General features: G+C 40.6%; 1 protein-coding gene across 16 annotated transcripts in view; it reads right to left on the minus strand.

The window, feature by feature from the left end:
- Positions 1 to 14,799, minus strand: part of LOC149747002 (DPEP2 neighbor protein-like) — a 35,619-nt gene that overhangs the window by 7,915 nt on the left and 12,905 nt on the right. Inside the window, exon 3 of one of the 16 annotated variants that reach the window (XM_089898964.1) lies at positions 1,591 to 1,835. The exons of 14 other annotated variants lie outside the window; for them this stretch is intronic. In XM_089898964.1, coding sequence (XP_089755090.1) covers positions 1,591 to 1,663 — 73 coding nt within the window. In that variant the 5' untranslated portion in view covers positions 1,664 to 1,835. Of the gene's footprint in view, positions 1 to 1,590; positions 1,836 to 7,874; positions 8,194 to 14,799 lie in introns of those variants that run through there. One more of the 16 variants, XR_016388457.1, reaches the window with a different exon arrangement.

Here is a 14,799-nt window from a genome sequence, read left to right on the forward strand (position 1 = left end):
CGTAAGAGACAGCTAGGTTGTATGGCACTGACCCTAAGAGGCAGAGATTTGTGTGGCCTGGGGAATCAGGGAAGGCTCCTTGGCAGTCGGCCTGAAGGACAAGTGAGATTTGGACCCATGCGGAAGAGAGGGAAGACATTCCAGTTTGGAAGAATAAAGGAAAAGACACACTCCTCTCGACCTTGTCGTGCCCCAAATATAAATCCATAGCACCCTCACATTTTTACAACTGAGGACTTAAGAAAACCAAGAGGTTAAGGGGCCTACCCAGTGTTACACAGGTAGTGGAGAGGTGTTCTGCTCAATGGTTAGGTTCACGTCGGGGCTCCAGATTTACAGCTAATAGGAACGTGAGGACAAGCTCATGCCATTTCAAATATTTCCAAGTGATACTGAGAGAGATGTTAAAGGAGCAAAAGGAGGGTGCTGAATGACCTCACAAAGTGGAAATGGTGGGCCCATTTTAACATGAAATTGAAAACAAATTCATGACACAAGGACATAATAGAAAATGACAACATGATCATTACACTCCCCTCTCCCCTAGAAGTAAAACTCATTAGAATCCTCTTTCTCTCCACCATGAAAGGATGAGAGAAAGACTCAGCAGCAGCTCCCATGAAAAACATGGTCAACAGTGTGAAGAGGTGTTTCTAAGACGATTTGGTCCGACTCAGAGAAGGAAAGAGACAACTCTGCCCTTAGCCTGATCAAGCCTACGGGAAGGAACATTTGCGGCAGGCTTTGATAGTGTGGCAATGAGAGACAACCTTCTTTAGGAGGGGACTCCCTGTTGCCGACCTCGAAAAAGCAAAGATGGGACATTCGTTCACTGGGGCTGTTGCAGAGGCGATGTGCCCGGGAGGTAGAGACTGCTTCGACTACCATTTTAGAGGTTGGGCCACCCTGGTTGAAAACCACAGCACCTTCTATTCCTAAACTGCTTGAATCAGCGGGTGCACGTTAGGACACACGAAGTCAGGCCCCATTGGAGCAGACTGCCTTTGGGAGTGGTAGAATGTAAAATGTGAAGGGGAATGCTCTGGAGGAGCTTTGTCATGGCAGGTGGGCCAGCATGAGACCATTCAGATTCTCCAAGGCTCCAGAGATTACTTGGCTGGGAGCATCCCTCTGATGTGGTGGGGGAACTTCTACCTTAATAGGACCTGGCTGGGCATCTGGGGGAGGCAGAATAAATGGTTTATTAACTACGGGAGCGAGAGACTCACCTGGGGGGTTCCACAAAAGCACTTAAAAAGACTTGTACCTGGATTCTTGAGCCAACCCTAAGAAAACTTATCTAGATGTGGAGTAGGGCTCAGGAAGCTGCACTTTTAATAAGCTTCCTGGGCAGTCCCACCACAGTGGTCCATGGATAGAATGACCAAATTATTGTGTATTCTCGGTTGCTTTTGGGAGTCAAAGTGGGCAATATGAGAAACCGCAGCAGCCCTACGTATAAACAGGGAATATTCAAGGCAAACAGAGGTGTTTAGTTATTCTATGCATGAATCAGATTTGAGAAAAGCTAGCCTGCTGGTTAAAGAACACAACCCTTACGACAGACAGACCAGATTCTGTCCTACTTACTTGTGTGATTTTGACCAAGTTCTTTTATCCTTCTGACTGTTTCTTCATATGGAAAAGAGCTATGGCTGTACATTTAGCACAATATTCTCTTTTGGCAAAAGTTGCTCTGGGTCCATGTGTGCTCTCTGCAACGTAATCCTTTACAGTGCGCAAGCATTTTTAAGTCGTTTGGTGAAGTACTACACTTGACTTTTAACTGTTCATTACTTCGGGCAAAGCTTATGTAGTGCTGCAGAGACTAGAACCTATGCAGAGATAGTGAGAGGATGTTATAAGCTTATTCTGCCGGTTTATGAAAAACTTTAACCTTTTCTCCTCTTCCTCAACCTGCCACCAAGAGATGAGAAAGAAGGCAGAGCCTGGAAATGCACACCAAGCAATACTTCTGGGGAGTTAGTTGGAGCGGGAGGGCTGACGCCTGAGCCCAGCTCCGCTTAGCCGTGCGGGTCCGCGGCGTGTCCAGCGGCTGTGGCGGAACCCGAGGGTGGTGGGCGTGGGCCCGTGTCGCGGCTGCACTGGAGCGGTGAGTGAGGGCCATGGGCCGTTCTTGCGCGGCCGCCACATTCCCAGACCGCCCGCCAGCCCTCCTGGTTCCTTCGCCGCTCCCCGCCGCCGGGAGCCGGGAGCCCAGAGAAGCCCGCAAACGGGCACCTGCGCCCGCCGCCCGGAGATACACCAGAAATACATCTACACGAGGAATAACTCCTACATAACACCTACTGAACTCTGGCAGAAGACCTCAGACCTCCCAAAAGGGAAGAAAGTCCCCACGTACCTGGACGTGCGGATGAAAGGCTCTTGGTGCTGCAGCCAGGAGGCAGTGCTGTGCCTCTGAGGTGGGAGAGTCAACTGCAGGACACTGGTCCACAAGAGACCTCCCAGCTCCACATAATATCAAATGGCGAAAATCTCCCAGAGATCTCCATCTCAACCACAGCACGCAGAATCACTCAACGACCAGCAAGCTACAGTGCTGGACACCCTATGGCAAACAACTAGCAAGACAGGAACACAACCCCACCCATTAGCAGAGAGGCTGCCGAAAATCATAAGTCCACAGACACCCCAAAACACACCAACAGACGTGGACCTGCCCACCAGAAAGACAAGATCCAGCCTCATCCGCCAGAACACAGGCACTACTGCCCTCCACCTGGAAGCCTACACAACCCACTGAAACAACTTTAGCCACTGGGGACAGACACCAAAAACAAAGGGAACTACGAACGTGCAGCCTGCAGAAAGGAGACCCAAAACACAGTAAGAGAAGCAAAATGAGAAGACAGAAAAACACACATCAGATGAAGGAGCAAGATAAAAACACACCAGACCTAACAAATGAAGAGGAAATAGGCAGTCTACCTGAAAGAGAATTCAGAATAATGATAGTAAAGAGGATCCAATATCTTGGAAATAGAATAGACAAAATGCAAGAAACATTTAACAAGGACCTAAAAGAACTAAAGATGAAACAAACAATGATGAACAATGCAAGAAATGAAAATAAAAATACTCTAGATGGGATTAATAGCAGAATAACAGGCAGAAGAACGGATAAGTGACCTGGAAGATAAAATAGTGCAAATAACTACTGCAGAGCAGAATAAAGAAAAAAGAATGAAAAGAACTGAGGACAGTCTCAGAGGCATCTGGGACAACATTAGACGCACCAACGTTCAAATTATAGGGGTTCCAGAAGAAGAAGAGAAAAACAAAGGGACTGAGAAAATATTTGAAGAGATGATAGTTGAAAACTTCCCTAATATGGGAAAGGAAATAGTTAATCAACTCCAGGAAGCACAGAGTCTCATACAGGATAAATCCAAGGAGAAATACGCCAAGACACATATTAATGAAACTGTCGAAAATTAAATTCAAAGAAAACGTATTAAAAGCAGCAAGGGAAAAACAACAAATAACACACAAGGGAATCCCCATAAGGTTAAAAGCTGATCTTTCAGCAGAAACTCTGCAAGCCAGAAGGGACTGGCAGGACATATTTCAAGTGATGAAGGAGAAGAACCTATAACCAAGATTACTCTACCCAGCAAGGATCTCATTCAGATTTGATGGAGCAATTAAAAGCTTTAGAGACAAGCCAAAGCTGAGAGAGCTCAGCACCACCAAACCAGCTTTACAACAAAGGCTAAAGGAACTTCTCTAGGCAAGAAACCCAACAGAAGGAAAAGACCTACAATAACGAACCCAAAACAATTAAGAAAATGGGAATAGGAACATACATATAGAAAATTACCTTAAATGTAAATACACTAAATGCTCCCACCAAAAGACACAGATTGGCTGAATGGATACAAAAACAAGACCCGTATAGATGCTGTCTACAAGAGACCCGCTTCAGACCTAGAGACACATACAGACTAAAAGTAAGGGGATGGAAAAAGATATTCCATGCAAATGGAAACCAAAAGAAAGCTGGAGTAGCAATTCTCATATCAGTCAAAATAGACTTTAAAATAAAGACTATTAGAAGAGACAAAGGACACTACATAATGATCAAGGGATCGATCCAAGAAGAAGATATAACAATTGTAAATATTTATGCACCCAACATAGGAGCACCTCAATACACGAGGCAAATACTAATAGCCATAAAAGGAGAAATCGACAGTAACACATTCATAGTAGGGGACTTTAACACCCCACTTTCACCAATGGACAGATCATCCAAAATGAAAATAAATAAGGAAACACAAGCTTTAAATGATACGTTAAACAAGATGGACTTAATTGATATTTATAGGACATTCAATCCGAAAACAACAGAATACACATTTTTCTCAAGTGCTCGTGGAACATTCTCCAGGATAGATCATATCTTGGGTCACAAATCAAGCCTTGGTAAATTTAAGGAAATTGAAATTGTATCAAGTACCTTTTCCGACCAAAACGCTATGAGACTAGACATCAATTACAGGAAAAGATCTGTAAAAACTACAATCACGTGGAGGCTAAACAATACACTACTGAATAACGAAGTGATCACTGAAGAAGTCAAAGAGGAAATCAAAAAATACCTAGAAGCAAATGACAATGGAGACACGACGACCCAAAACTTATGGGATGCAGCAAAAGCGCTTCTAAGAGGGAAGTTTATAGCAATACAATCCTACCTTAAGAAACAGGAAACATCTCGAATAAACGACCTAAACTTGCATCTAAAGCAATTAGAGAAAGAAGAAGAAAAAAAGCCCAAAGTTAGCAGAAGGACAGAAATCATAAAGATCAGATCAGAAATAAATGAAAAAGAAATGAAGGAAACGATAACAAAGATCAATAAAACTAAAAGCTGGTTCTCTGAGCAGATAAACAAAATTGATAAACCATTAGCCAGATTCATCAAGAAAAAAAGGGAGAAGAGTCAAATCAATAGAATCAGAAATGAAAAAGGAGAAGTAACAACTGACACTGCAGAAATACAAAAGATCATGAGAGATTACTACAAGCAACTCTATGCCAATAAAATGGACAACATGGAAGAAGTGGACAAATTCTTAGAAATGCACAAGGTGCCAAGACTGAATCAGGAAAAAACGGAAAATATGAACAGAACAATCACAAGCACTGAAATTGAAACTGTGATTAAAAATCTTCCAACAATCAAAAACCCAGGACCAGATGGCTTCACAGGCGAATTCTATCAAACGTTTAGAGAAGAGCTAACAGCTATCCTTCTCAAACCCTTCCAAAATATAGCAGAGGGAGGAACACTCCCAAACTCATTCTACGAGGCCACCATCACCCTGATACCAAAACCAGACAAGGATGTCACAAAGAAAGGAAACTACAGGCCAATATAACTGATGAACATAGATGCAAAAATCCTGAACAAAATACTAGCAAACAGAATCCAAGAGCACATTCAAAGGATCATACACCATGATCAAGTGGGGTTTATTCCAGGAATGCAAGGATTCTTCAATATACGCAAATCAATCAATGTGATACACCATATTAACAGACTGAAGGAGAAAAACCATATGGTCATCTCAATAGATGCAGAGAAAGCTTTCGACAAAATTCAACACCCATTTATGATAAAAACCCTGCAGAAAATAGGCATAGAGGGAACTTTCCTCAACATAATAAAGGCCATATATGACAAACCCACAGCCAACACCATCCTCAATGGTGAAAAACTGAAAGAATTTCCACTAAGATCAGGAAAAAGACAAGGTTGCCCACTCCCACCACTCTTATTCAACATAATTTTGGAAGTTTTAGCCACAGCAATCAGAGAAGAAAAGGAAATAAAGGGAATCCAAATCGGAAAAGAAGAAGTAAAGCTGTCACTGTTTGCAGATGACATGATACTATACATAGAGAATCCTAAAGATGCTACCAGAAAACTACTAGAACTAATCAATGAATTCGGTAGAGTTGCAGGAAACAAAATTAATGCACAGAAATCTCTTGCATTCCTATACACTAACGATGAAAAATCTGAAAGTAAAATCAAGAAAACACTCCCATTTATCATTGCAACAAAAAGAACAAAATATCTACGAATAAACCTACCTAAGGAGGCAAAAGACCTATATGAAGAAAATTATAAGACACTGATGTAAGAAATTACAGATGATACAAATAGATGGAGAGATATACCATGTTCTTGGATTGGAAGAATCAACATTGTGAAAATGACTCTACTACCCAAAGCAATCTACAGATTCAATGCAATCCCTATCAAACTATCACTGGCATTTTTCACAGAACTAGAAGTAAAAATTTCACAATTTGTATGGAAACACAAAAGACCCCAAATAGCCAAAGCTATCTTGAGAACGAAACACGGAGCTGGAGGAATCAGGCTACCTGAGTTCATACTCTACTACAAAGCTACAGTAATCAAGACAGTATGGTACTGGCACAAAAACAGAAAGATAGATCAATGGAGCAGGATAGAAAGCCCAGAGATAAACCCACACACATATGGTCACCTTATCTTTGATAAAGGAGGCAGGAATGTACAGTGGAGAAAGGACAGCCTCTTCAATAAATTGTGCTGGGCAAACTGGACAGGTACATGTCAAAGTATGAGATTAGATCACTCCCTAACAGCATACACAAAAATAAGCTCAAAATGGATTAAAGACCTAAATGTAAGGCCAGACACTATCAAACTCTTAGAGGAAAACATAGGCAGGACACTCTATGACATAAATCACAGCAAGATCCTTTTTAACCCACCTCCTAGACAAATGGAAATAAAAACAAAAATAAACAAATGAGACCTAATGAAACTTCAAAGCTTTCGCACAGCAAAGGAAACCATAAACAAGACCAAAAGACAACCCTGAGAATGGGAGAAAATATTTGCAAATGAAGCCAGTGACAAGGGATTAATGTCCAAAATTTATAAGAAGCTCATGCAGCTCAATAACAAAAAAAAAACAACGAAATCCAAAAATGGGCAGAAGACCTAAATAGACAATTCTCCAGAGAAGATATACAGACTGCCAACAAACACATGAAACAATGCTCAACATCATTAATCATTAGGGTAATGCAAATCAAAACTACAATGAGATATCATCTCACACCAGTCAGAAAGGCCATCATCAAAAAATCTAGAAACAATAAATGCTGGAGACGGTGTGGAGAAAAGGGAACACTCCTGCACTGCTGGTGGGAATGTGAATTGGTACAGCCACTATGGAGAACAGTACGGAGGTTCCTTAAAAAACGACAAATAGAACTACCATATGACCCAGCAATCCCAGTAGTGGGCATGTACCCTGGAAAAACCATAATTCAAAAAGAGTCATGTACCAAAATGTTCACTGCAGCTCTATTTACAATAGCACGGAGATGGAAACAACCTAAGTGTCCATCATCGGATGAATGGATAAAGAATATGGGGCACATATATACAATGGAATATTACTCAGCCATAAAAAGAAATGAAATTCAGCTATTTATAATGAGGTGCATAGACGTAGAGTCTGTCATACAGAGTGAAGTAAGTCAGAAAGAGAAAGACAAATACCGTATGCTAACACATATATATGGAATTTAAGAAAAAATAATGTCATGAAGAACCTGGGAATAAGACAGGAATAAAGACACAGACCTACTAGAGAATGAACTTGAGGATATGGGGAGGGGGAAGGGTAAGCTGTGACAAAGCGAGAGAGAGGCATGGACATATTATACACTACCAAACGTAAAATAGATAGCTAGTGGGAAGCAGCCGCATAGCACAGGGAGATCAGCTCGGTGCTTTGTGACCACCTAGAGGGGTGGGATAGGGAGGGTGGGAGGGAGGGAGACGCAAGAGGGAAGAGATATGGGAACATATGTATATGTATAACTGATTCACTTGGTTATAAAGGAGAAACTAACACACCATTGTAAAGCAATTATACTGCAATATAGATGTAAAAGAAAAAAAAAAAAAGCAATACCTCTCTGTCAGTTTGAATTTTATTCCTCTGCCAGTACTTCCCAGAGAAATTTCACCAAAAGTGCCTAAGCTTGCCATGGCCATTGTTGTGAAGAAAGTTCTCTCTCTTTCTAGTCACATCCACTTTTCCTTCTCCTGGGGGCTTAATGGATGTTTGGGGGCAGGAAATAAAATTTAAACTAAAATATCAAAAACCAAAACAAAAAAAACAATTGTTCAAGTGTTCTTTTTTTTTTTTACATCTTTATTGCAGTATAATTGCTTTACAATGGTGTGTTAGTTTCTACTTTATACCAAAGTGAATCAGTTATACATATACATATGTTCCCATATCTCTTCCCTCTTGCGTCTCCCTCCCTCCCACCCTCCCTATCCCACACCTCTAGGTGGTCACAAAGCGCCGAGCTGATCTCCCTGTGCTATGTGGTTGCTTCCCACTAGCTATCTATTTTACGTTTGGTAGTGTATATATGTCCATGCCACTCACTTTGTCATGGCTTACCATTCCCCCTCCCCACATCCTCAAGTTCATTCTCTAGTAGGTCTGTGTCTTTATTCCTGTCTTACCCCTAGGTTCTTCATGACATGATTTTTCTTAAATTCCATATATATGTGTTAGCATACAGTATATGTCTTTCTCTTTCTGACTTACTTCACTCTGTATGACAGACTCTAGGTCCATCCACCTCATTACAAATAGCTCAATTTCATTTCTTTTTATGGCTGAGTAATATTCCACTGTATATATTTGACACATCTTCTTTATCCATTCATCCGATGATGGACACTTAGGTTGTTTCCATCTCCTGGCTATTGCAAATAGAGGTGCAATGAACATTTTGGTACATGACTCTTTTTGAATTATGGTTTTCTCAGGGTGTATGCCCAGGAGTGGGATTGCTGGGTCATATGGTAGTTCTATTTGTAGTTTGTTAAGGAACCTCCATACTGTTCTCCACAGTGGCTGTACCAATTCACATTCCCACCAGCAGTGCAAGAGTGTTCCCTTTTCTCCACACCCTCTCCAGCATTTATTGTTTCTAGATTTTTTGATGATGGCCATTCTGACTGGTGTGAGATGTGTAATACCAAGAATGAACTGCAATGTAAACTATGTAATGTAAACAGATGTAAACTATGGACTCTGATTATGATGTGGTAGTGTATGTTAAACAGGTGTAATAAATGAACCACTCTGGTCGGGGGATGCTGAGAATAGGGGAGGCTATGCATGTGCAGGGGCAGTGAGTATAAGGGAAATTCCTGTACCTTCCCCACAATTTTGCTGTGAACCTCAAACTGCTCTTTTAAAAAGTATAAATAAATAATAAAAGAGAAAGCAAATCCTTCAAGAACAAAGAAGTGGGGGAAGAGGGGGTACGTCTCCGACAGAGAATTATTAGCACTACTGTCCCTTCTACTTAGGGCTCTAAGGCATTAGGGCCATATGCTACAAACAACGTTCAATCCAAAATAACAAATGAAAGATTACCACTACTAAGATGAGAAAGTGAATGTGTTGAGATGGGGCAGGGTGCTGAATATATCTACTTCCTTTCCCTGATGGTTCAAAACACTGCTAACTCCCTGCCACATCCTGGTAGAGAGGCTGGATTCACACACTTTCCAAACCGTAAAATCTAGAAATACATATTCCAACAAAACCTTAACTAGATATAAAATTACTCTACAATCAAGCAAATTGGAGGTAGTATGGAATTCATTTTTAAATTGGCTTTTGGCTGAATATAAAAATCAGCAGTTTAAAGGCCCAGAATAATTTTCAGCAACTAAGGCTTACGCATAACTTAAGAAACTCATTAGCTTCTTAAATTCTTAAATTTTCAGAGCCTGTGAAAGCAGTATAGCCTGGCTATATATTTCAACCAACACTCAAAGCACGTAACACCAGGTAGCATCAGAAAATTTTCTAAGAAATTGATAAAATGCCTCAGCTGCCTGCTGGAGCAGAGGGAGGAAACAGAGCAGAAAAAAACAAAAGACAAATACAACCAATAACAAAAGCAGTCATCTCACAAACTTTTAGCTGAAGGCCTCCCTCCAGACTCTTGCATGATTTCCTCCTTTGCCTGATTCCTTTTAGATGTAAACATTTATATGCTGATCCTACGGTAAAGATTTATGTGAGTCACCACTTTGTTCTATATGTCAAACAACCTAGTGCCTTCCACATATTCTTCTCCTGTAACTCAGAGCAGAACAAGACAGGAAACCTGTACTCTCTCAGAGACAAGACTCTGCCAACATAGGCCAACTTCCTGAGAAGATGAGGGTTCCCATCTTTTTAATTTGCTGGTAAATTATTGTAAAGGCAGACTTATTTTGTTCTTTGTTTGTTTTGACGGGACACCTAAGTCAGCTTGAAATTACCTTTGATTTCAAACTCAAGACTAAACTTTATCAGACAGAACAGGAATCTGCCCAGTTCTGCCACTTGCTAACCAGGTAACATTGGGAAAGTAACAGTAACTGAGTGTTTGCTACTAAAGCACCGTTCAAACTGCTTTACTTAGATTCATCCATTTAATCCTCAAAAAGACCCTTTGAGGGGAGACCCAAGGAGACAAAGTAACTGTGTGAGAGAACAAGTAACCCACTCAAGATCAGAGCTGGTAAGACAAAGAACTAGGATTAAACCAAGGTAACCTTTTTGCCAGAGCCTGTACTCTTAACCACTTTACTGGTGGGTTTAAAATTTTTTTAATGTAACCCACTATAAGAAATATGTTCTACAGGGCTTCCCTGGTGGCGCAGTGGTTGAGAGTCTGCCTGCCGATGCAGGGCACACGGGTTCGTGCCCTGGTCCGGGAAGATCCGACATGCCGCGGAGCCGGCTAGGCCCGTGAGCCATGGCCGCTAAGCCTGCGCGTCCGGAGCCTGTGCTCCGCAACGGGAGAGGCCACAACTGTGAGAGGCCCGTGTACCGCAAGGAAAAAAAAAAAAACAAAAAAAAGAAATATGTTCTACAACACAACCCAATACATATATATTTTATCAATTAAGACTCACCTGTAACTTGAGAGTCTTTGTTATATGTATAATTGAAACCAAATTTTATGAAAATATACTTATTCATTTTATGCAGTACACTGGTATTTTTCTACTGTATTTTATTGTTTAAAATTCCTTGTCAATCCTCACCAAACTGATTTCAACTTCCACTGAGACCCATGACCTGAACTTTGAAAAACAAGGTACTACATTTCTTTTTACCACCATGGGAATTTTGTGAGGATTAAATATGATAATGTGTACAAACCTTTAGCACAATGCCTGACACAGACTGTGCACCCAGTGCGTGATAGTGATTATTACTGATCTTGTAAATTAGCAGTAAGTAAGGGAGGCAAGGACACTTAGGGGGAAAACCTGACTGGAGTATAGGTGAATTTATGGCCTGTTGGCATCTTTCCCGGGCAGTGAGATAGGGAATTTCCCCAGTATTTTCAATTTATATTGTAATGGAAATCCACATTTAGAAAGAGACCTGGCTTGTAGCTAACTCTGATTTCCTCTTCTTCACTATAAAGGGCAATTTACAAGTTGCTATGCCTCTCTGCTGGAACCCTCAGTAGACCCAATTTTTGCATTTATCTTCCCATCCCGCACTACTCTGGACACTATGAGCTTTACGAAATTGGTCTTCAGCTGGGGAGGTGCACTCATTTCCTATTGATGCTTTAGTAATTACCACTACCTTAGTGGCTTAAAACAACACACACTTATTATCTTACAATTCTAGGGCTCACAAATCTGAACCAGATCTTACTGGGCTAAAAGCCTTTCTGCTGGCTCTGGGAGACAATCCCTTTATGTTTTCCAGCTTCTTTTTAGATGCCAGTATTCCTTGGCTCTTCTTCCATCTTCAAAGCCTGCAACAGCAGGTTGACTCCTTCTCACATCAAATCACTCTAACTCTGACACGGATTCTTCTTCCCTGAATCTTCTGCCTTTGTCTTCCATCTATAAAGGATCCTTGTGATTATACTGGGTCTACCTGATAATCCAGAATAAGTTCCCTATTTTAATATCTTTGATTTAGTCACATCGGCAGAGTCCCTTTTGCCATGTAAGGTAACATTCAGAGGCTCTGGTGATTAGGATGTGGACATTTGGAGGGGGAAGAGGGTCAACTATTCTGCCCAACACAGGAGACAAACCTTACAAAATAGCAAATAAGATTTAACAACAACAACAATAACACATAACATTTATTGAACATTTACCATACAATAGGCATTGTGCTGAGTGCTTTACCTGCTAACTCATTTCCTTGTTGAGAAACCAAGGCTCCAAAAGATCAGAGAGTGTCAAACCTAGGTGTGCCTGACTTCAAAGTTCATGCTCTCAACCACTTGACTACATAATTAGGTACTAGATGTGTGTACAGTTAGTGGTTTGCAACTTCTCCCCAGCAAGTACTCCTTTTTCTCTTTCCCCGCAAGAACCATATTTTGAAAAATTCTGTATGTTAACTTTTTTCATTAATCAAAGATAATTGTAACAGCTGATAGCTTTGAGCTAACCTCTTTGCCTCTTTGGATTTATATAGTTCCAGCCAAATAATGCAACTTAATATTTTATTTAACATATTTTGGCATCATTTTGGGATACTGAAGCATAACCCACTTTGTAGATGCCTAGGAGTTCAGAGAAGAAGGAAATCAATGGGGATGGGTGGAGCAGTCAGAAGAAATAGGGTCTGACTTCAGTCTCAAAGAAGCACAAATTTCACATAGACTAGAGAAGAGAGAAGATCATGAATGAGAAGTGAGAACAAGTACATGTAGGAATGAGACATAGGGAGCTTGTTAGGAGAACTGGACAAAAGAAATTAAAGAAGAATAAATAAAACACTGAGGCTTTGAAAGATAGGTAAATAAGGTTAAATTTAACCAGACAGGAAAATGCAGAAGCTGGAAAATTTCTGAGCAGGAGCCCTTGGGCTTGGGGAGATTAATCGGCTAGAACAAAGAGCATGAAAGGAGGAAGTGAGAGACTGGCAATTGTAATTCACCTTCCAGGAGGGAAATTGGTGGCTGGGAGGCATAGAAAGGGGTAGAGACTAACTTTTCACTATACCCCTTTTGATTCTTCTAAATTTTATACAATGTACATGTATGAACTAATGTCATATATAGATACACATATGTAATATATATAATGTATAAGTAACATATAGAAGCAGACATGTATGTACGACTATCATTACTGACCCAAAATACCATATAATAAAACTACACCTCTACTTTTAGCACACTTAAGAATTAAGGATAAACCACTCCTCAGTTGTACTCTGCACCCCGCAACGCCTGCCCTGAGTAGAGCAACTTCAGCAATTTTCTCATTGGTTTAAAAAATTGATCCTTTAGTCTCTGTCTACCTACCTCATCCTAAGCATCAACTCCAGGTTGGGCTGGTGCCCAAGCAATTATATACTGCTCTTACATGTTTGCCCAACTCGAACGAGAACCTACTTCAGAACTGACTCAGAAATCTCACAGGATGTTGCCATTCACCCCCAGGATCAATGATCAGTAAGAGAGTTATAAGGTCTATACCTCCTGACCCAGCTCAAGGTCCTGACTCAGACAATGCCTGCTAGCTGGCCTCATCCCCACATGAGGAGCCCCTCATCCCCTAGGCTCCACTTCATCACCAGTGTATTGGCATCAATATTTATCTTTTCAAAGGAAATTGTTTACCTCATAAATCAATAGGTATCCTGTTGTTATCAGTTGTTTTGTTTTTAAGAGCTAATTAATGAAATAACTTCATCAACGATTTTGTGGGAAGATGTTGAACCTTTGTACTTTCTGAATAATCTATGTTTTATTTGTAGTGTTAGAAAGCTCAGCAGTGAAAGCAAGTACCCCATACTGCCCAGGCACACAACCTGCTGCATTAGCGCTCTGAGCAGTAACTGAGACAAATGGACGACTACAGAATTATTCTAATGTTTTGAGGTTTAGGGAGAGTTGCATTAGAAAACAATTCCTTCATCATACTGTGACTTCATTACATTCAAAGCCATAGTGGCTAGCTCTTATAGTTTAGAAGTTATACATGAAGATGACATAAATAAATACAAGATACAGCAGGCAGAGGAGAGAGATAATAAACCAAAACTGACTGACACAGCTAGATCCTAAAAGCCAGCTTGGTTACTCTTTGAACATGTTGCCAATTTTCATCTGTAAGATAACACGCTATATTGTATGAATCAGTGTTACATCTAATTATTTGATCTGCCTGTCTTATGTTAGTTACTGGAGAAATATTTATTGAGCTCCACACAGATGAGTAATTTTAGAAACCATGTTAGTAGGGAAACATCCAAGAGTGGAATAAGTGCTAAGCCTCTAAAAACTGTTCTCTCTTTTCTTAAAACTCCTGGAAGGCAGGAAATACCCTGTGTTTTTCTATATGTGCCTTGTGCAGTGCTCACCCTCAAATGACACTAAACTAGAACAAAGAAAACCTTAAAGAAGAGCCATGATTCAAAACTAAAATTAATTAGTATGTCACAGTTCATAAAGTACTTCCCTTACGGATGAGGAAAGCAAGTTTCAGTAAGGATAAGCAATGCAGGTACGAAAATAGAGACTGGGGTTAAAACCAAACATGATCTTGTTAACGTGTTTTTATATGTGTGATTAAGGCCAAGCCTTTGCCCATCTACCCACAAATTATAGGTAAGATGTTACAAACTCATATTATGGAACCTGACTCTTAAAACATTTTATTGCCCAGAGTGTAGTGAG

Source organism: Delphinapterus leucas, chromosome 17 (genome assembly GCF_059928025.1).
Source record: "Delphinapterus leucas isolate spDelLeu-1000000601 "Yukka" chromosome 17, BTC_Dleu_Yukka2, whole genome shotgun sequence".
Taxonomy (NCBI): Eukaryota; Metazoa; Chordata; class Mammalia; order Artiodactyla; family Monodontidae; genus Delphinapterus; species Delphinapterus leucas.